The 23,017-nt window shown below is 40.8% G+C and overlaps 1 protein-coding gene and 1 non-coding gene across 17 annotated transcripts in view; one reads left to right on the top strand and one right to left on the bottom strand.

Annotated features, from left to right (window-relative positions):
* Positions 1-23,017, bottom strand: part of Phldb2 (pleckstrin homology-like domain, family B, member 2) — a 218,987-nt gene that overhangs the window by 18,483 nt on the left and 177,487 nt on the right. For 3 of the 16 annotated variants that reach the window (XM_039088882.2, XM_039088883.2, XM_063270858.1), the window contains 7 exons: positions 21,868-21,996; positions 14,471-14,626; positions 13,406-13,516; positions 10,020-10,109; positions 6,643-6,717; positions 3,748-3,888; positions 2,321-2,420 (listed from right to left, as the gene is read on the bottom strand). In XM_039088882.2, the coding sequence (XP_038944810.1) occupies positions 2,321-2,420; positions 3,748-3,888; positions 6,643-6,717; positions 10,020-10,109; positions 13,406-13,516; positions 14,471-14,626; positions 21,868-21,996 (802 nt within the window). Of the gene's footprint in view, positions 1-2,320; positions 2,421-3,747; positions 3,889-5,854; positions 6,038-6,642; positions 6,787-10,019; positions 10,110-13,405; positions 13,517-14,470; positions 14,627-21,867; positions 21,997-23,017 lie in introns of all 16 variants that reach the window. The other 13 variants (XM_039088877.2, XM_039088878.2, XM_039088879.2 and 10 more) reach the window with 8 other exon arrangements.
* Positions 17,287-17,391, top strand: LOC120095778 (small nucleolar RNA U13). The gene has a single exon (XR_005491562.1). It is a non-coding gene; the product is annotated as a small nucleolar RNA U13 (small nucleolar RNA).

Genomic DNA, 23,017 nt, shown 5'->3' with positions numbered 1-23,017 from the left:
TCTGCCAATATTACCATCTGTTATGGCTTGAAGAAATATCATCCCTGGCCATCCCTCCTCTGGGTAGGGGAGTAGGCTGAGTTCACAGAACACAGCTCTTGGATTAGCAAATGGAAGAGTTTTGTTCCTTCAGAGCCCCATGAAGCCCTGTTAAACAGGACATTACTTAAATTCAGCAAAACCCAAACATTCTTCTCCATGCACAAAAGCCAATACACTGGAGAGTAAGAACACAGAGACAAGACTGTAGACTTCTCAGAGTCTATGCCCCTAACATGACTTCAGTGACTTGGCTTAGGTTCACTTTAGGAAACTAACTCAAGGTTTCTCCATATTTAAAGGGAAGACAGATTAAAAAGGCAGGTCAGAGATTCCCCAGTGCCATATTCTATCAAGAACCCTGCTGAATGGCACTGTTAGCAACTCTCAGCTTTATGAATGTACACATTCGGTACAAAGCTTAGCTCTCCTTGCTCTCTGGTTTAAGAAAATGCTTTGGGTACTGGGAATAGCCATTTGGGATCCCTCTTTGCTTTCTTCAATGCTCTACCTTTCCCCAAATCACTGTAATACAGACAGTTCATCAATATGCAGAAAGGTCTCAGTTGCATGGCCACTCAAAGCTTGGATGCCTTCCAGTGGAGAGGAACCTACATCTTAAAGGAAGCCTAATAATATTACCAAAAACCCATGGTTCAACAGAAAATAGAACTGGTCTTCAAGTTAACAGAAATGTGACAGCCAAAATAGACTCCTATGCTTATTGTAACTAAAATATATTTTCATGTCCTTGAGACATTATGATAAATAAAGCAGAGAAGTCTAATCAAATGTGTTTTACTTAAATACTACAAATACACACCTCAAATGAATGCTATAACCTGCCTTAACTCTTTTTGTTATCTAGCTTAGGCAAGCCTTGAACTCCCGAACCCTCTTGCCTTCTCTCCCCCTTCCCAAATACAGAGCATATGTCACTTTGCCCAGCTTTATTAACTCCTTTTATTAAATAAAGGAGACAATGTTTCACTGTAAAGCTCAGGCTGACTTCAAATTTGCCTCCCTCCGCCTCCCAAGTGCTAGAAATACAGCTGTTTACTACCTATAATAAAAGAAAATTAATGTCTGTTCCATTAATTCTTTAAATCACTTCTAATATTGATTTGAAAACCTCAACTTCATCCCAGTAATTTAATTGTCTCACACATATTGTCAATGTAAACACACATGTATGTTTAGCCCTTTATGTGAACCTACCAATGCTATGGAGTAAACAGGTATATAGTGTGTTTATGTATATATATATACATGTATATGTAGATACATACACATATATGTATACACACAGTGATTAGACCCTAGTACTTTAAGCAGAGAGGACTAGCAATCATAATTCTCATAATCATAATTTTAATTCTCCAAAAGGCAAGATTTCAATCTGTCCATTCTTGAATGCATTTGATGGTCAAACGTCTATCCACTTTCCCCTTTACATCTCAGACAGACCTTCATTAATAAAATGTCTTCAACATGTTACTGAAATCATCTGCTATGTGTCTCAATCATTCTTCACTAGACTGCAAGAACTTCAAAGTTAAAGAATATGTCATTCATTTGCCTTCTTGGTATCTAGCACACATCTTAATTAATTAATTAATTAAAAAATTAATAAAATTAGCAATTAGCAATAAAAGTTGTTGATGTAAACTACTGTACTAACACAGTAACTTTATTTCAATAAGAGCTTTGCTTCTGGAATGACATTGTAGTACTTCTTTCTTGAAAAACCAGTTTATAACCCTGTTGTACATGTAATATGTTCTTTCAAAGAGAACATATCAAGAGTCAAGGTCTACCTAAAACCTAAATACACGTAGAAGAGTTCAAGCTTACAATCAAAAGGCTCAAAGAAATATTCTTCTGAGCCCATTACTATGTCAACGCATGGACTCTAGCTCAGAGGTCACTTAATATAGTGTGTCAGCCACAGGAAAGTCTAGTGACTTTGGCTAAGTACCCTGGAAATTTCTCAGCATCTCTGTGGTATCTCTTTGCTTTCCATCAATCACACTGGAAGGTTAGTAATTCTCTCAAGGCCTGTTGACTGAATTTATAAAGTGTAATAGGCATGTTTACAATGTATCAACGATATGTGCTGACAGAAGAGTGGTGTTATCTTGGTAAGAGAATGACTTCACACACATCCTTTCCTGAAAGGAAACATACTTATAGAAAATTTAGTCTCCAATTTTGTTCTCATCACCTTTCACTAGGGAATTCCCATGCCTAATAGAAGACCATGAGATCAAAGCATACATACCTCTCAGTATCCTCCGAGACTCAGCATCCTTTGTCATGGTTGCCAGCGAATGAGGGAGCACACTGCCACAGCTATTGCTCTGCCCCAGAGGGAGGTGGGCCTGAGAGAGGCAGGAGGAAATACTTCAGGTAAGGTAGACTGCATATCAAATGGTACCCGGAGCGTGGTCATACTCCTATTTTCAAAGCTCCTATGAAGGACAAAAGGTAACTACAGCTGGTCTTATGACCGATTTCTCTTTTGAGGCCAAGCAATAAAAGCTAGCAAATTACTCACCATCTCTCTCAAGAAGATCTATTGCAATCTCAGTATGGCAGCACTTCCTCTGATAGTAACAATTCCAAAAGAGAAGATGGGTGGGGGTAAAGCACTGTCCACAGTCTTGTGAGAGGAACGGGGAGCTCCCCATGCATGAGGTGCAGAGGGCAGGTGCACAAAGAGGAATGCATGCACACCATGCAAAAACACAGGGGCAAGCTAGTTATGCCCAATGCTCCAGTTGCTCTCTGCCCCTAGCTATGCTGAAACCCACTAAGATCCATTCTTTATATCATGCTTCATTCATTGGCTAATTGCTTTTTTAGATAGGGTCTTGCTATGTAGGCTTCAAACTCATACTGACCCTCCTATTTCAGCCTCCCAAGTGCTGGGATTACAGGTGTGCACCATCATGACACGCTCTTACTCTTTTTATGTGGCTTTCTATATATCTTTCGTGTAAATCAAGTACACTTAAAACACCAACTTGAAAAATAGATCAGAATATAGTTATTTAAATTATGCATAAGAGAAGGACCTAAAGTAGTGTACCCCATTCTAAGATCTCTCTCTCTCTCTCTCTCTCTCTCTCTCTCTCTCTCTCCATTTCTACAATAACATTCTGAGCACGTCAGTGACAGGTACAGGGGTTAGGTCACTGGGGTTCATATCCTGACTCATCCACTTTCCAGCTGAGAGATCTTGGGTTGTCACTTAACTTCCTCTTCTTCAGTTTATCCATATGTACAACTACAACAGCGATATGTGAGCATGTTTACTCCACAGCTAGGTTCACATAAAGGGCTAAACCTGGTGTCATGTGTGTAGACATCGACCAATAACTATGTAGTGCTGCTATTTCTAGAGCTCAGATGCAATGTTCTGCGTTATCTCTAAACATGGGTACAGCCAGAGGGCACCTGTCCTATGAGTGAACAGTATCCACCACCTGCACTCTGATGGCAGAGAAGACATTCTTCAGTCCAGAGTGTGTAATTCCAAATTTCCTCTGACCAGGACAGAAGAAGCAACTGAGTTACGATATCTGTCCAGCAAGCTAATGCAACAGCCTAGCATTCAGTATCTTTGCATTTCAAAGGCTTTCCTTTTGTTGGCGACTATAGCAAGATGTTCCGGAAAGAGAAGGCCATGGCCCTTCTGAGTCCTACCTTCGGGGTGGTGCTCCTCCCCATTGTGGCACTGCTGAAGTGTGGGGACAGGGAAGGGGTGGTTTTCTTTCGAGGCAGAGTGTCACTCAGGTAGAGGCCTTCTTTGTGCTGCTTTTTCCTTTCTTCCAGGCTTCTAAAGTGCTTTAAATGCAAATGCAAAGTGGAATAGCAAAACTTGACTGACCAGCACATCACTCATACAAGGAAGAAGCAATGCACTCACAAAGGAGCTTTGGAAGCTGAATGTTGACATTTCCTCTACACTAACAGTTCATCCTGGTGTTCCCTTTCAGAGTAGAGCTGGCGTTTGATGTTAGACACATCAATGGAAATCATTTCCGCCCTATAATATTTTTCTTTAAGAAAATCGCCTTTTTTTCTCCTATACTGCTGCTTAAAAATTGCCACACTGCTTGCCTTCCCACTGTAAGGATACAAGAGCAGCCGGTGGCCAACACAAGCCAGCAATTCCCTACTCTCTATGTCTAAGTGTTCTGTCTGGTGGCACAGACCCCAGTGAGGGGGACAAGAAACAGGAAATGAAAGAGGAAGGGAACAGGCAATAACAGGAAAGTTGCTGGAAAATAGTATCCCCTCGTATCATACAATACTCAAAACCCACATAAGGTTTTCATAAATACCATCCCTCTAGGTTAACTCCCATTTTAAAAGTTCATGGCTAAAGGGATCCCATAGTTAAATGAGAGCATACTTAAATGCTCTGATAGACTACATCTTCTTTTTTTTTTTCACTGAGATTTTTTTAAGGCAAGATTTTTGCCATCTTAAGACTATCCAAATTTTGCTTGGGTTCTCTAAACTCAAGATGTCTTTAACAGCAAAATGACTTCGTAATAAAGCTTCCTTTGGTTAGATAGCTTTAATGCTAATTTCGGGATTTTGAAATATATAAAAACTAATGTATGCCAGGGATGGCGTTATGTTTATACCGTAATGTTATAATGGTATATTTCCAGTGGCTAGTATTTTTTAGGAGCTTTTTATTTGCCGGGCTTGAAAATCTACAGTCATGATTTCATTCAGATCTTATAATAATCCTGTGAGGTCAGTGTTCTCTCTGTGTTCTACAAGGGAGGATTCCGGGGCACGGAGACATTCAGTAAGCCTGCCCAAGGTCTTGCAGCTAGAAGGTGGTAGAGTTGGAATTCATGGCCAGGCAATCCACATCCCCATAATAGAACCTCCCAGCTTGGATGATTAGCTGATGGCTTCAGTTAGAAAATGGCATCCAAATATTTCTTTGTTTTCAACATGACCAAATGGCATGAGTTCCTAAACTTTGATTTTTAGAATTCAATACTGTCGAAAATTGTTAATACTGGGCATAAAGCAACAGGTTTAAAAAATGGATTATTGGGTTGGGGATTTAGCTCAGTGGTAGAGCGGTTGCCTAGCAAGCGCAAGGCCCCGGGTTCGGTCCCCAGATCCGAAAAAAAAATGGATTATTTTGACACCAAGGGTGTTGTGTATCCTTAATGAAGCTGCTAATGAGTTTCACATCACATTAAAATGAAAGGCATGAAATGCTCTCATTCTCCAAGGTCACCTGTTGTCTACATCAGCTATTTGATTCAACCCATTCCTAGGTTCCTTTTGACATCAGCCATGGTGACAGTAGCAGGAGACATGGGCTTTTATAAAGGTACCAACTCTAAGATCGAAATCACTCCTCTTCATCGGATCAGTAGGAGGAAAAAGAGAGAATTGTAAAGTGTGTAGCAACTTCAGACACGGCCCTGGAATGACATCTAGTATTATGGGGTCAACAATGGAGAACACAATGTGATGTCATCACAACTTTTTACACTATGCGTTTTATGGAAATACTTCAGTATATTGAGAAAGATGTGAGACATGCTGCACTATTTTGTTGAATGTGAACTGAAAAGCATGAAGATATAAAGTACATCAAAACATTATTAATCCTAGCACCCTTTGGCCACACTAAATAATCTTAGCAAGAAAAATGCTTTGCAATTTTTCCTTCTTAAAAAAAAAATCAACTTTGGAAAAGATGAAGAGATGCTACTTAACTGATTGTGTTACCAAGGTAAGACCCCTGTGCTCTGTCCGTCTTTCTAGTTACCTGTTGTTCCTGAGGCTGCTGCCTTCTGTGTTTCTTAGCTGGTAGAGGAGGAGGTGTGTCATTTAAAGGGAAAGAATCAACAGGTGTAGCCATGACTTCAGGCCAAGCGGCTGATGAAGATTCAGTGACAGAAGGAGAAAGGGTGGAAGGAGGCATAAATCCAGAACAGACAGCTGATTGGTGCTTTAGGGGGGAGAGAAAAGGCATACACGCACCCGTGTGAGATGAGAGGATGAACGAGACAGAGACAGGAAATCCATAATCTGATTGCTCTAACCTATTGCGTGTTAACTAGGAGATCCCAAATGTCTGGCACTATCTTTCCTGTTAACCTCTTATTAAAATCCCATACAGCGAGCAATGTGCTCAGTAGAAGACACTTTTACTTCATGTCACTGGTTGCTCCCAAAAAATGCTTTTACAAAAACCATTACAATTAAAGCATAATTCAATACTGCCAAGCAAAACAGGCAACGAAACCAACTGAGACGGTGATTCAAACCAATGAGCTTGAGTCTCAGAAATCTAGGTCTGGTTAGAATGCTAAGACATTGACCTAATGTGTTGGCAGTTATGTCCAGTCCCCCACCATTACCACACATTTCATGGTTTCTAACATTTCTAGTGTAGGACAACTCCCCCATCCCCCACCCTAGTCTGGTCTAATTCATAAACTCGGCATCACTCCAAAGCTTTGGAACACACATTCTGTTCATTTTCAGTGAACTGTGCGTTAATTTCTGACATGGGGAATAGCAGTGAATGAAATGAAACGCATGCCCACACACCTCTGAACTCTGGGGCTGGCTCACCGGCACAGCTGAGGCAGGCTCAGTGACAGCAGCATCAGCATCAGCAGGGAACTGAGTGGAAGGGGATAGATTCATGGAATTGCCACATGACTCATTAATCTCATTTACACTGATATAGCCCTAAAGGGAGGAATTCAGAAGTTAAACACAAAGGAAGCAAAAGCCAAGGCATGCGAGAGTATTAATGTTCCCGGTACAATGAGTTAGCTGAGTGAGTGCAGCACGGCCAGATACCTGGGCGCTACTCGATGACTCATGAAGTGAATGGTAAGCAATGAAAATGGATTTGCGGTGCTCAATCTTGACGAATGTCATTCCCAGTATTAAACATAATTTCCGGTGAAATCAAGTTGATCATACAATAAATATCCAGAGATCTTAGCATCATTCTCTCCGTGGAATGGCATTATGTCTCCACAGACATCGAACAATCAGATACCCAAGAGACACTCACTTTCCGATCCAAGAGTCTTTTCCACAAACATGCATGGGCCCTCTCTTCATCCTTTGAAAACTATAGTGTCTGAGTAAGCGGGCTGACGGGCTACTGGGTTTTGCACCATTTATAAAAATAAAAAGCTTGGCTTCAGTGGGATTTAGTTGTGAACACTTGAGCCAAGAGAGAACAAGGACATCTTTACATTCATGTGCAGATACAGATCTCACGTGGAATTGCTGTCCTATGGTGCTACCATTCAAGGCGGTTTCCCCAACTCAAACTCTGGGGCTAGAATAGAAAACTTCCAGTTACTTTTGAGCTCAGTATTTCAGTTCCAGCTGTGCCTTAAAGAAAATGCCCGCGAGTCAAAATCTCTAAACAAAAACACCTGAAAGTTTGTGGAAAAAGCACTTAGAATGATTTTCATGGAAAGTAATTACGCAAGTCAATCAAGATTTTTGCCACACCAATGAAACAACATGGAGGAAATAAAAAAATAAGGCATAGAAAATAACAGGGTTTTGTTTTTTTTTAAAGAGGAAGTAGATTCGTTTGACTTTTGGCTTCTATTTTCAGACCATTAATGATGGAAACACCATTAAGCTTTTCAAAAAGTGACTCCGTGTAGCAAAACCTCTAGGCTGGAAATGAAGGGTTTCATGGACAACCCATCATTACGAGAAAGCAGAGAAAGCTACAGCTGACTATTATCAACAGAATGTTCCGCTGTCTTGCTCAGCAGAAAGTGACACAGGTACTAGGCGATGTTTTATGAGGTTCAACTGAAGAAAAGAAGGAATGCATTTAGCTTTGCAGTTTCATTTTATCTGTGGCAATGGATCAGAAAGGAAATTAAAAGCTTTGAGTTATTCTCTCGCTTAGTTGATAGAAAGCTTTAAAGGGAGGCCTGGAAATTTTCCTTTTCTGAGTCATAGGCCGTATAGTTTAATTGCTTCCAAAAAGTTTTCTCTTGGTCAGGGGTGGGTGCTCTGTAAGGAATCTGGTTATAAATTGATCATTCTTCAGAAGGAAGGGGAAAAAGAAAAGAGAGAAGAGGAAAGGGAGGCAAAAAAACTGGACACTAGAAAATCAAATATCTTATGAGTCAAGTCTTCATGTTACATGTTGAGAACATAGAGATACTAGACACATATGATAGAGAAATGAAAATAGCCAAAAAGCCGGTAGAGACTCTGACACCCAGGAGTCTTCACAAAATAAAAATTAAAATTAAAAAAAAAAACACTCATCAATAGGACAGGAATGGTTACAAGAGAGAAAGGACCAAAGGCCCATGTACTTCATTTGAATGCCACAGCCCTCCCCCTTAGTTGTGTTCAGAGTCGACTGCCAAGGTTCCCTATAACCTACTCAGCTGTCATCTTCAGATATCCGAGCTATTCCCCTCACCCTGAAACTGGCAATATGGCATTGTTCTTGACTCTTCAGTGTTGTGGAAAATTTTAATCCCAATATGGGGTTTCTATCCCACCTTTGATCATTTTGTTCCTGAATAAAACACACCCACACCCTTTACATTTGCAATAAACCATAAACAGCACAATAGCTGGGAAGGTATCTACCCTCTATGCTATCAGAATCTACTTTCTTCTTGATAACTCTCAGTTATTACTTACTACGCTTCACTCCACCATAAAATCCAATGAATAAACAAGGGCTTGCAATTCTAGCGACAAACTCCATGTAAATCCAAGCAACTTTCCATCTCAGTGCCATTGCTGCAATCAAAGCTCCTAAACCAAGCCCTCACCTGCACTACTGTGGTCATTTTCCACCAGTTTCCCTGCACCTCCCCATACTTCCTGTGACCCAGCGTTTGCCGAGTGGTCCACAGAGATCTTTAACAAATAGATATTAAGTAATGTTAGCTCTCTACTTAAAACCATTTAGTGGCTTCCCAGAATGCATACACAAATTGTATGTCATGAGCACAGCTCACAAGCCCTACTTTACACCTCGCTGATCTTAGCTTATGCCTGTAAGCTTCATTCATAACCACACTCACCTCAGTGGCCTTGCCTGTTAAGTGTTCCCAATAATGGAAACTATGACACGATAGGACCTAGTGAAGCTGTTATAGAAATAGTTTTAAAATGCTTCTAAGACACATACTTGGTCAGTCCTATTATTGTGATGAACATTTTATTTCATATACCTGAACATACATGAATAAACATGTGCAGGTACATGCATGCACACACAAAACACATAGTTTTTAGCTATGAAATCCCCTCTCTGCTTTTTTATGTAAACAACCTATAAATAAAAGCCTTCAAAAGGTTGGGTAAATTTTCATGTAGCAACAAACCTCTCTGTGAGTTTATAAGTCAATACAGACGAGGAGACTTTATTATTGGTATCATATGTTTCCACGGCAGTAATGTTCTAGCAGTGTAGCCCTGGGAGAGAATAATTGAGCAATAATTGCTGGGAGTGAGAGGATGATGGGTAAAGAATATGTATGGCAAACAGGAGCTCCAAGTGAAGGGAAAAGGGAGATCAAAGAAAAACAACAGACCGTCTTCCCAATCCATCTCCATCTTCTTGGAGGACACTTTTATACCCCGTAAGACAGGAGAATAACAAAGAAAGAGGAAGGAGAAGAAAGGATGAGGAAAGGGAAGAGAATGCAAGACTCAAGGCCACAGTGTCACTGTCAAGACAGGTAGATGTGTCTTGACGCACACACACATGGATGTGTATGGCATCCATGGCACAATGATAACCCCTGGATTCCTAGAAGCACAGATAAGGGACAGCGAGGACATATCAAGCATTGTGAGTTTTTGCAAGTCATCTAAGCTAAGGTTTTTATTAGCTGAGTTATTGCACAAAACTGACGTATACTTGACTTCTAAGTTGACATAAGCAGACACATAAAATCGTGGCTTACCTCTTTCAGAGTATTGGGGTTAATAGGAAACCCTTTTCCCCCAGTGAGGCTGGAGTACTTCTTTTCCAAATTACAAAGGTTCTCTTTTTCCTAAAGAAATAGAAAACTTATTAAGCTTGGAGTCAACTCAGTAAACAACCGAGAAGTATATTGACCTTGCATTAGAGACAAACATCAAAGTCCTGGACACACCCATTTCTATTTTCTTTCCTCATGCTCAGTAAAAACTTGTCATGACAGATGGGATGGCTCGCCTACTATTAGCTCATATGATGCATGAGCAACTTTCAAACGTATTTAGTGAGATAACCTTTTCTTCACGGCAAATTTTACAAACTGACAGCAGTTTTAAGAAAAAAAAAATTGGATGTTCTAAATGAAGTCGAGAATGGCCACAGGATCCAGGAATGGCGGCACGGGCTAGTAATTGCAGCACTTAGAATGTGAAGGCAGGGATGGTCAGGAGTTCACGGTTAGTCTCAGCTACACAGTAACTTAGAAACTAGCATGGGCTACATGAGACTCTCTGAAAACAAACAATAGCAAATGGAAGAAGGAAGGCTCTGTGACTCAGAGCCTTCTCAGCCTTAATCTGTTGTGTATTTTCTACACTTGAATCTTTATTCCCCTAAATTGTGTATACTCCAGTGGCTTCTGGTAATTTAATCTCATAATCCATTGTTACATTTCTCCTGAAAACTTCTCAGCATTCATTTTTTATATTTAGGTTCACAGTCCACTATTTGACAACCTTCAGGAAAATAGTTAAGGTGTATATTATTTACTATGATATAATATATAACAATACAAGACTTTAAGTTTCTAACGGATTATTTTTAGCAAATAGGAACTCACTGCAAACAAGATAAAGACTATTTCTCTCACCCTAGAAATATTCGTGCCTCTTCCAGTTAACCTCAGAGCACTGCTCTGACTTTCTTGGCCTTGAACTAAGTTTTCCTTCTCTCCAGCACGACATAAATGGAGTCATTCAATATGCACCCTCTTTGGTTGGCTTTACTCCACCATGCCTAGAGAGTGAACCCCTACTTCATGTTGAGGAGTGTTAAAATATACACACGACAGTGTGTTAATTCATGTTTCCCTTGATGGTTATTTAGCTTGTATTTGAGGGGGATGGTGGGGCGTTAATTGTGCAAAAGCTGATTCAAGCAGTTTGATACACATCTTTGTAGATATCTGTCATAAAGACATATTTTCATTTCTCCTGTGTAAATATCTATTAGGATTTCTGGGTCCCAGGTAGGTACATGCTTAAAGCTGTAAGTTAAACATCGTGGGAGTTCTCTGAGGGTGCTATACATTTCACACGTAGACCAGCAAGGCATGCTGGTTTAGCTGGTTCACACCTTCACCAGCATTTGAATTTTTCACTATTTATAATAAGGACTGTGACCATCTTAGGTGATGTGGGGTCACACTGCTGCTCTCATGCTAACCTCAATCTCTCCCTCTCTGTTTCCTTCCTTTTTTCTTCTATTATTATTACTATCATCATCATTATTATTATTACTATTTTGAATGTATGCATGCCATATGTATGTGTGTTTGTGTTTATGTGTGCGTGTGCGTGTGCGTGTGTGTGTGTGTGTGTGTGTGTGTGTGTGTGTGTATGTGTGTGTGCTCATGCATGGGTGCACATGCCACAGTTCATGGCTGGAGGTGAGAAGACAGCCTTGTAGATACTGTTCTACTCTACTATTTCTGCATGGACATCAGGGATGGAACTCAGGTCACTTAGCTTGCTTGACGAGTGCCCGCCCCTGCTCAGCTCTTTTAAAGTTATTTTTTAAGGCAGTATATGACCGTGTATGTAGGACTAGTTGAAACTCAGTACATGTTCTAGGCTGACTTTGAATTCATAGCTCTCCTGCTTTAGGCTTCCAAGTACACCACCATGTTTTCTCAGAACATTTTAATCAGTTTCTCAGAACACACCCGAGTTTTGTGTGTAGCGCTGTTTGAAACAGCTTCCGTGACACGCACTTGTGTTTCATTCACATTTGCTTGACAAATGACATTATAACCAGTGTCTAAAAGCAAAGGCTATGGGAGACACCACAGCATCCTGCATGTGGAGGTGTTTGACAACACTGTAGCATCATTTGGGGTCCCTTTTAACAGTAAAGTCACCAACAGTATGCACGAAGAGAAACAACAAGATTGCATGACCCTGAACAGTAACCAAACCATGGCAGGGCAGGAGAGCTGAAGAGAGAGAGCAGGATGTTGGTCAAGTTCAACTGGGAACATGCAGGGTGAGCTGATTCACGGTGTTTACTGTTGGGTATGTCCGTGAAAGTATTTCAAGTACATTTTAGCAAGAAGGACAAACCACAAATGGGAAATCCATGATTAAGGAGAACCAGCTGTAAATTTTAGCCCACACTTATCTCCCATGTCTACAAAAGTGTCTGTTGGAATGTTTGAGATTGAAAGGCATCTCTAGGTCCGTTATGGGGAAACAAAATTCTTACCATACACAAACCACAGTTGTTTATAATCAAATTGAATTTTATCTGTTTTTTATGTGGATTTTCTGTGAGCTCCTTGGCTCAAGTGTAAAAATCTATTATTTAGACATTTTTGTTTTCCCCTTAAAATTTCAACAACCACTTAAGAATACATGTTAGTGTGCAATGTAAGTGGTGCTTCTGAATATTGTGTACGAAAAGTGACTAGAGGGAGTCCTGATGGTAAACAGAGTCTGTACCACAGAGCTCGGCAGGGTGAGGGGAACTATTTTTCCATTTGGGGGGTTTCTGGTGTTTCTGAAGGAGCAAAAACTGCCAGGATTTGTGTGTAGGCTACAGAGGCCCTCATGTGGTTTAATAACTTTACAGAAAGGATGCAAAAGTAACTGAGATGAGAATGTACACTTTTTGTTGGTGGTACCATAGTCTACCTCACTCTGGACTCCATTGTGCCCTGGCTCCATGCTGCAAGTCTATCATATATTTCCACTACCCTAATATCATCTTCCCAGGCAGTGGCATACCATCAGTTTTGCTGTCTGATATTTTACCCCTAAAACCATATCAGGGGCTATGTCCAAACTGGGGCTACAATTTTTTTTCCCAGTCTTTAACCTAGGGACCATTTTAATGAAGAACAGTGTGGATTTTTTTTTCTAATAAAATAAGAGAAAGTACAGATTTGTCATAGCTCATACTGTGGGTGTTGAAATGGTACTAAGTAAACCTCAGTGCTCACTGAGTCGTAGCTCACCATCTGAGAGTACTGTTACCAATGTGGACTATTACACAAAAAGTGGATACAAGTGGCGTTCTCAGAGCATAAAGGCATTCACCAGAAGAGGCAGCCTTCGGCCAGCTGGAAGCTGCTACTGAGCAGGAAGTACTCACTCTTTGAAGCATCATTATCAGATTGTTCTTCTCTTTCACGAAGTGATCTTGCTCCCTCTGAGCCTGCTGAACGATGTGACTGGCTTGCTTTTTCAATGCAGATATTTTTTCCTGGGAGACAAAAGTAACCATCGAGAGATGCACATTAGACAATCAAAAATTTGCCCTGGCCAAGGAAGAAATAAGTCTTTAGAACCTGAATAACCTGCCCACATTTTATGGTGGACCACCATGGTTACCTAAGGATGAAACTTTTGACCGACCAAGCTCAAGTCTTCTTGACTTACAGGCGATGCGGTTCACATGATTTGAAAGATTCAGAACTCAATAGAGAATTGTGTTTTGGAGTATCAGTTGATTTTTTTTTTTTGAGCATGCTTGTGATTAAAATAAAAGATAGAATTTCATCAGTAAGAAGAAATCAGGAGTCAAATCCTCTGTCCTTCTCTCCAACAATTTTATCCCTCAGTTTTACCAAATTAGTACGTTACAGGGTATGATTATAAATTATGGAATAAATGTTAAACTCTGGGCTAGGCATCCAGGTGTTTGGGGCTAGGTAGAGTCCATGGAAACAGAACAATTTCCTACTGGTCTGTTGCTAATGGCAACAGGCTCTCAGCATTGAGGATTATTAATCAACTGAAAGAAAAACAGCTAAATAGATTTCGTTCATAGAATTATTCTAAATCTAGTTACTTCAACTGGCAGAGGAGGTGATTTGAAACAAACAGCTGATTGTCTATGACTTGGGTTTGTGTTTTGTGTGTGTGTGTGTGTGTGTGTGTGTGTGTGTGTGTGTGTGTGTGTGTAAAAGGGCAGTGTATTAGCCACAATTACCTCTATAACAGTATAACCGTGACTATACAGTATATCAGCTTATATGGTGCTGCACACTCTTTGTCATTTGGTGCGGGTCAGATGTGACATACACAAAGGGATATTCAGATACAGAGACAGCCAGAGCCCACAGTTACATGAATGACCGTATCAACGGGCATGATCACTGCCCCACGGTTGACAGGAACTTCTCCTTTCTCACGCCAAGCATCCCCTGGAAATTACCTTCCTAGCCACGATGTTCCGCTGATATTCTGCCACCTCCCGCAGGAGTTGTTGAGTCAAGTTCTCCTTTTCCTCATCCAGACGGCTCTCATGCTCAAGCTGTTGGAATTCCAAGTCTTCAAAGTGTTTGCTCTCAACATCCAACAAGTCGGCATCCTGTGGAGAAGACAGAATGAAAAGGAAGCACACTAGAGTGGCTGCAACCTTTTCAGTGTGAAGGAAAAGCACTTAAAAGTACTCATGCCAATACAGAGGCCTTTGTGGGGCTAGAAGGAGGGGATGGCATTAAACCCAGCCGTGGCTGTTAGAAAGGAACGGTCAGTTTGGGGCTTTTCTGAGTGTGTAAAACTTTTCCTTTAAAACTAGTAGATGGCTTCAAATAGACTGTGAAATATAAAAATATTTCCATAGACGACCTAAGTGTTATTTGCAGACCAAATAGTCTCTTAAGAAAATTATTGTTTCTCTTATTTTTATATGAAATATAATATAAAATGATGACAGGTTAAAGTAGCTTACAAGTTAATCCTAAACTACATCAGAGGTCTTTTAGGGGGATACATGTACCCCAACTACAGTAACACAATCCACTGGGGTATAAGGAGGAAACAGTAAACTTTCTTTATGCTTAGTGTTTGGGGTTTATTTTTCTTTTACATTTTGTTTTTCCTATTTCCTTTTTTTCTTTCCTTGTTTTGTCCCCCCTTTCTTCTCCCCTCTCCTTCTCCCCCTCCCTCCCCACTCTTTTGGATAGGGTCTCTTTGTACAGCTCCAGTTCATCTGTAGCTCACCTCAACCTCCACAGAGCTGGGTTCACAGCTATGTGCTACTACCCTGCCTCAATTCCTTCAATTGTTTCCATATATATATATATATATATATATATATATATATATATATATATACATATATATATGTGTGTGTGTGTATGTGTGTGTTTGTGTATGTGTTAAATATATATATAATTATATAAATGTTGAACAGCCATACAGTAAATGTTTATTGTAGTTATTATATTATATATTATATTATTGACTATATAGTATAGAAAAGGGACACATGCTCAAGAAACCAGCACCAGAACATGAACTCTATTGATGGTGATCTGTCTCTAGGCTCAGCAATTGTAACCAATTTAGAAGTCTGGTAAGAAAAATTAATAACAAAACCTATGTTGTGTGAAGCATACGGCATGTGGGAAACCTCTGATTCTTCTCCTCAGATTTGCTGTGAACACACAACTCCCTAAAACAATCGTTTGGAGGGCTGTAGACATGGCTCAGAAGTTAAGAGCTCATATTGCTCTTCCAGAGATCCTGAGTTTGGTTCCTAGCACCCATGCTGGGCAGCTCATAACTGCCTGTAACTCCTACTTTGGAGAGATCTAATACCCTGTTCTGGCATCTGAATGTGTCTGTACACACATGCACACACCCACACTCAGACATGGACATACACATAATTTAAAAAAAAAAAAAAACGTCTTTTTAAAAAGGCATCTGGAGAGCAAGATTCATTCACTGAGCCTTTATGGATCCATTAAAATTGTTCACAAAGGTCTTTATTGAAAGAGTGGAGCTCACCAGGAACAGAGGGAGAGTGTACAGTATAGTTTTATGTCAACATTACTCAAGCTAGAGTCATTTGAGAGGAGGAAACTCAATTGAGAAAATGCTTCCCTAAGTTTGGGCTGTAGACCCTTAGGGCATGTTTTGAACGGGACACCCTGGGATGGTGGTTCTGGGTTCTACAAGAAAGCAGGCTGAGAAGGCCATAAAAAGTAAGCAAGCAGTATGCCTCCAAGACCTCTCCTGCCTCTAGGCTTCTGTCCTTTTTGAATTCCTGCCTTGGTTTTTCTCAGTGGACTTTGACGAGTGATATGTAAATCAGATGAACCCTTTCCTCCTCATGTTACTTCGGTCACGGTGTTTCATCACTGCAATAGTAACCCTTACTAAGGCAGCTATTCAAAACATTAGGTACCACTACCCCATGAACAACCTTGAAGACAGTTAAAGATGACCAAAAATAATGGAAACGAATAGGTGTTCTTCAAACTCTGAAAGTCCTTGAAAACAGGAATGAATACACACATTGCCTTTGTGCTGGGTTTGGGACACATTGTATAAATTATTCATGAGTCCATTAAAAATATTGCTGTATTTTTAGAGCCATGACCAGAATTCCAAATGTGGTCTATGTAGAATATTTTTAAATTATAATTTATAAATATTTGGCTAAGAGGAAAAGTCAGTTGGATGCTGTGGCTCTGCAGAGCCAAGATATTTAGGACATCCCTTGTTGCTGTGGTTAAATTCAATCAGTAAAGAGAGTTTACAATAATCTGTATGTCACTATGTAATTACTCCTTCTGGGTTTTATTTGTTGATAAAGTATAATTTTTTTATTCAATTGAATCTTTCTATCTAATCAGGACCTATTAGTTGCCATGAAATTGCAGGCAAAGACAGGCCAATAAGTTTATTTTGCTGATGCACACTGGATTTATTGAAGCTTAGCATAAGAAAAATGCAGTTTGCAAAACATTCATCTTGGGGTGTGGTAGCGCATGTCTATAGGGCCAGTGCTTAGGAAGCTGAGGCAGAAGGATCCAGAGTTGTAAGACTCTGTCTTAGGAGGAATTCTCTCTCTCTCTCTCTCTCTCTCTCTCTCTCTCTCTCTGTGTGTGTGTGTGTGTGTGTGAGAGAGAGAGAGAGAGAGAGAGAGAGAGAGAGAGAGAGAGAGAGAGTTCGTCTAGGCCAATTTTAAAAAGTAAACTATAACAATGTTTTCAGATATTATGAATACATATACAGATCCTTTCGGTTCATAAAGCGTGATGATTGGGTGTTCATGCCACGTGCATGACATGTGCCACCCACTAAACCTTGTTACATCATGGGCACATTACCCGTTTGATGTGAAAAAAAGGATATATATACACACTCATTAGTTTATCTAGGGTATCTCAGTCTCTCCATGTAAACTGTGGGTAGTATTTTCAGCTTATCAGAGACTTCTAAATGAATTGCTTACTTACAGGAATTAATAGAGAATTAAATGTTGCTTCTTGGACAAAATGTCTGTAGTCTCGAAATAATGTACTAAATGATATATTTATTCATACAAGCACAAGTTCTCAATATCTTCCAGTCAATCTTAATTTGGGGTTAAAGATAATTAAGATTAAAACAGTTGAAGTCTCCAGGCTGGCTTTTGCATCATCTTTAAAGTGTGTATATGGCCCATGGTGTACACGGTGCTAGCCAGCAGCTTGCTCCACACATAGTTACTACAGAGCACCCTGAGAGACAGCCACGGAGTGACCCGTTGGTTGTAGTAATCATTTAAACCACTGAATGAAAATAATGGTTTATGTATAAGATAGAAAGGCTGACAGTGCAGCTAGGCGCAATACCCAGATCCCATCAGGGACTGTCTCCTCAGGAACCTAGGCCATCAACACATGTTCATAAAGCTATGAGCTGAGAAATAAAGTCTTTAAATTTTAGATAATCAGATTTTTGGAAGGGAGTTTGAGACAGACAGAGTCTAAGTGAGAGGAAAGGCCAGGCACAGGCAGCTCTCAGTCAGTGAGTTCAGATACGTGAGCAGCTGAATGAGGAATGTAACCACTTTCACTCACTGACAGGACATCACAAGCTCACATCCCTCTACCAACAGCAGGTGAAAGGTCATCCGGAAGACAGCTGCACCGAGAAAAATTCTGTGCCATTCTGTTTTCCTTTTCTCTCTCTCTGTCTCTTTTTCTGATTTGTGTTTTATTTATAAATTATTTTGGAGACATAAGAAACATAGAAGCCCTTCTCTCTTGTTAAAGTGTATTAGCTGATAATTTTCACGTAGATTTACATGGACAACTTTCACAGTATAATTACTATTGTAATAAAAATTTCATTCATAAGATTTACATAGTAAGAACTGGAGAGATGGCTCAGCAGTTAAGAGCACTGACTGCTCTTGTCGAGGTCCTGAGTTCAATTCCCAGCAACCACACGGTGGCTCACAACCATCTGTAATGGGATCCGATGTCCCCTTCTGGTGTGTCTGAAGACAGCGACAGTCGAATCATATACATGAAATAATAAAATAAATCTTAAAAAAAGAGACTTGCACAATATTACAGAGTGAAGCCTCACAACGACAAGACAGTTCAATGGCTGCAGGTATGACAAAATTGAATTGGACATGCAGTTTTGTAAAATGTGAGTGGTACTGGCCCAAGTAGGAGATGTCCTTCTAGCTGGACTGCCTTGTCTGGCCTCAGTGGGAGAGGATGTGCTAGAATCGGAGGATACCTAAAGGTGTCCCCACCTGCTCAGGGAGAAGGGGAGGGAGATGGGGGGAAGGATTGTGGGAGGAGGTGAGTGGGAGGGGGCGGTGATGTAAAGTGAATAAGTAAAAATAATAATAGTAAATAAATAATTTTTTTAAAAAAATCACACTTTAAAAGATCTTTAGGTTTTCATGGCTCAATAGAGGGAGAGAAAGAGGAAAACGAGTGAGATATGGCTGGGCCTGGTTATAGAAACAATCTCACGATGGGTTGGTTAAGCCCAGCTCTGGAGGCAAACTGAGATAGAGGAGGGGGTGTGCAAACCTCTCTCCATGTCCTGCATTAGAGCAAACACTCCTCAGGCTTTTGCAATACAGAAGGAGGTAAGTGTGCATTTTCCCTGTGACGTAGAAAAGACAGTGATGTCCACACAAGCTATTCATCTCTTGTTAGACTTTGGGAAAAGTGGATTTTAGAGCCCGTGATAGATCAGGAGGGTCCCAGTTATAGGTGTCGCTGCATAGAATATTTTTAAAGTCAAAAATCCCAAATCAACAATCTAAGGCAGGGGTTCTCAACCTTCCAAATGCTGCAACCCTCTTATACACTTCCTCATATCGCGGTGAGCCCCAACCATTATGTTTGTGGCTCCTTCATAACTGCACTGTTGCTACTGTTCCGAATTGTCATATAAATATCTGATATGTGACCCCAAGGGGTCACAACCCACAGGGTGAAAAGCCACTGATCCAGAGGAACAGTTGCAATAAAGAGCACTAGAAAACTGCCCTGATAGGTGTCTGCCGCACCCACTTTAATGGTGGAAACTATCCTGACAAACGAAAGGCACTCTTAATCCCACGTTTTCCTTCTTCACTGAGAGCTGCCCGGGACTGGCTTCAGGACGAAACGCCAGCCGGTACTGGACAGGTCATCGTTTGCATGTTTGCTCGGTCTCTGAGGCAGTGATTGAGGTGTCCCATATGCACTAGTTGCTAGACCAAGACAATTTAGCTCGGGTTTCCAGGGCGCGCCTCCTACCGATCTCCTTTTATTTCACGTGGCATGCCATCTAGTGGAAGTACTTGTAAGAAACTACACTATGACATGAGGAAGTGTATGAGGGTTGCAGAAACTACACTACGACTTTAGTTTTGCACCTTTGGGAAGCTCAGTCTGAAGGGAGGTGCGTTGTGACAAAGCAGGAAGTTCTTAATATAAAAGGACTTCCTGTGAGGTGAGAGGTTAAGTGAAGAAACTGGTGAAGAGTTACACAGACATCAAGGCAACAGGATCATGAGATCTCTTCCTAGGAGGTGAGCACAAGTTACAGAAGGGCTATGGTCAGAATTTTCCCTCTGTTTGGAGCAGATAAAGGAGGAGTCTGTTTGTAGATGATGGAGACACTGTTTGTATCATTTCCTTTCTTCGTTCGAGGAGATTTTTACACATATATAGATTTATGAGTCATCCTAAAGAATCAGATTATGCAGACAGTAATTAGTGATATTAACAACCTCGAGCTCCTAATAGAATCTAGAAGCGCAGTTTACAAAGAGCACAGATTCATGGACAAGTAGAGGAAAGGAAGAGAAAAATACATAAGCATGCTACGGACCTGGACAAATATCATGAACAAAGTGCTAAATCATTATCAATAAGTAGAAAACAACACAAGAAATGAGTATAAAGTCCTGTATCCCCATCTCTTGTGTGAGCTGGCCATAAACATAAATACGAACTAAAACTATCTCACGAATATCAGACTCTTTGAAATTATTTTTATCCCAGAGTTTCCAGAAAGGCGGGAGATAAAGGGACAGGTACTTTTCTTGGCAGTGGGACCAGCTTTACAGAACACAATAAGTGAAAGGGAACGATAGCTTGCAAAAACATTCTTTAAATAACATTGTAAGAAATAGGTGACACTAGTTATGCTTGGCTTGTTTGCACTGGATACTTTTTCATATTTGTTTGTTTGAGACAAGGTCTTGCCATGCAACTCACTGGATAGAACTCAGTGGCATGACCAGGCTGGCCTCTAGGGTTCCAGGCATGTGGCGCCATGCCTAGCTTCATAAGATTCTTTCAACCTCTGAAATACATCCTATGATTTTTTTTAACTGCAATTTCTCATTGCCCAGCAACATTCCCGGAGATAGCAAATATTTTTGAAATGAAGGTCATAGAAATTGTTTTCAACGGTGCTACCACAACTGAATTTCCTTCTTGCTCATTCTTACGAAGTGCAAGACAAGCTTGAACGAGAGACACCTTCTTGTCTACTCGTGTGAAGTCATAAATTGTTAGTCACTTAAGACTAATCACTAGTCCTGTGATTCCTTGAGAGGTGTAGGGCTGTTAATGCTTCCTTCCCAGGGATCATTGTTGATTTGGGCTGCTGGTTTAGAGACGATCCAGTTGTCAAGACACTATAAAACAATATGTGGCTCTGCCAGCACTTGTGAAGTTATCCACTTACAAAGTCTCTTTTCAGAAAGGAACCAGCATGGCTCCGTTAGACCTTGCCAGCACTAGGGAGTAAGAGAATGAGCTGGTAACACTGAACTGTCAGGTCCAAGCTCCAGGACCCTTTTAGAAGTTAATATGTCTGTATGAGAAGATCTAGAAGGCATCTGTAATACTCCTCATCTTTGATTTGGTGTTTTACTGCTGCTGTCATGCTAATAATTTCAAGGCAGAAGAAATGAGCCGATAGCTGAGGCATGGTGGTATGAACAGAATAGGGTAATTTTCAAACAAGAGCATAAAAATCAAGCTAAGAGGAAAGACATCCAAGGGCAAACAATACTCACGATACAGGAGCTGAAGATGTCAGTTGATTTAAATGCTACAATCTTGGTGGCTCCAGAAATATCTTTGGATTTTGAACTAGAGACAATCCTAACAAGGAATTTTTCCAACCAATTAACATAGAATCATATATACTGTCAGCATGTGCATCTCTATTTTTAAGGATCTAAAAACTAGATCTTAGGCAAATGTACGCTGTTAAGTAGTAAGTCACAGGTAAGCAGAACTTAATAGCAAAAAAAACAAGACAAAACAAACCAGCGGTGCATTCCTGCTTGCTACTGACCCTCTTGAGTTGTTGCTGTAACTGCTCCCTCATGGCCTCAGGACAATTGTCCAGCTGGGTCTTCTGCTCGGAGTACAGCTCCTGAAGCCTCTCTAGCTTTTCCCTTTCAGCATCAAGCTTTACCTTCTCCTGAAGTTCAGAAATCAGAAAATAGAAGGGTGGGTATTAACCTTCACACCCCAGGTGCGAGCGAGCATCCCCGGTGGTAACAAACAGGCATAAGCATACACTAGGAATGAACAAACAGAGCTTGTTAGTGGTTAGGGCCAAGAGATAAGAACAGAATGGAAGATCCTGCCTTCTTCCGACAGCCTCCTTCACCAGCTACTGACACCTGCCATTCTTTCTTCACTCCCTCCTGCTACCGCATAAAGGGACACGGGAATAGGTATGTGAAGAAGGAACATTGCTGATCCATGGTCCTCAAGGAACAAAAGAGATGGCATCTATGTCATATGCTATCCAGGCCAAGAGTCCTTTGTCAGAAAACTGGCAAAGCAGGGGAGCTATTTATTTACCCTTCGTACCCTCTGATCCAAACCACTAGAGGATTTGCTAGCTTACTTCAGAAATTCCTGCAGTCTGTTCTCCAGTCAGAGGTGCCCTAGGCTCGCTCCTGCAGCCTATTCCTCCCTGTTAAATGGTTCTAGCAATGGGGAAAGCTCAGAGATGAAATGAGAAAATCCAGAGATAAGAAATCATAGAGAGAGAGACAGAGACAGAGACAGAGAGACAGAGACAGAGAGACAAAGAGAGAGGAAGAGAGAGAGAGAGAGAGAGGGAGGGGGGAGGGAGAGAAACAGAGAGACAGAGAGAGAAATGATTGCCAAGCTGACTCAAAAGCAACAGGGGGAAGCACGTAGTTTGGAAACAATGCTTAGACACTGACCATGCAGACACAGGCTTCCTTACAATGACACCTCTCCCTGGGAAAGATAGGACAGGAAAGAAGGAAGGAAGAAAGGAAGGAAGGAAGGAAGGAAGGAAGGAAGGAAGGAAGGAAGGAAGGAAGGAGACTACTAACAGTGAAATGAAGGAGAGACTGCAAAACCCAGCAGAGAAAAGAGGGAAGTGACTCCATTTGCTATAACAGGTAAACACTACATGCACTGATGGTGGAGCCCCACAGAGCCCCTCTTGAATTTAACAC

The sequence above is a fragment of the Rattus norvegicus genome, chromosome 11, assembly GCF_036323735.1.
Source record: "Rattus norvegicus strain BN/NHsdMcwi chromosome 11, GRCr8, whole genome shotgun sequence".
Classification (NCBI taxonomy): domain Eukaryota; kingdom Metazoa; phylum Chordata; class Mammalia; order Rodentia; family Muridae; genus Rattus; species Rattus norvegicus.
The sequence above is the reverse complement of the archived record's forward strand: the minus strand, read 5'-3'. Positions and strand labels throughout refer to the sequence as shown.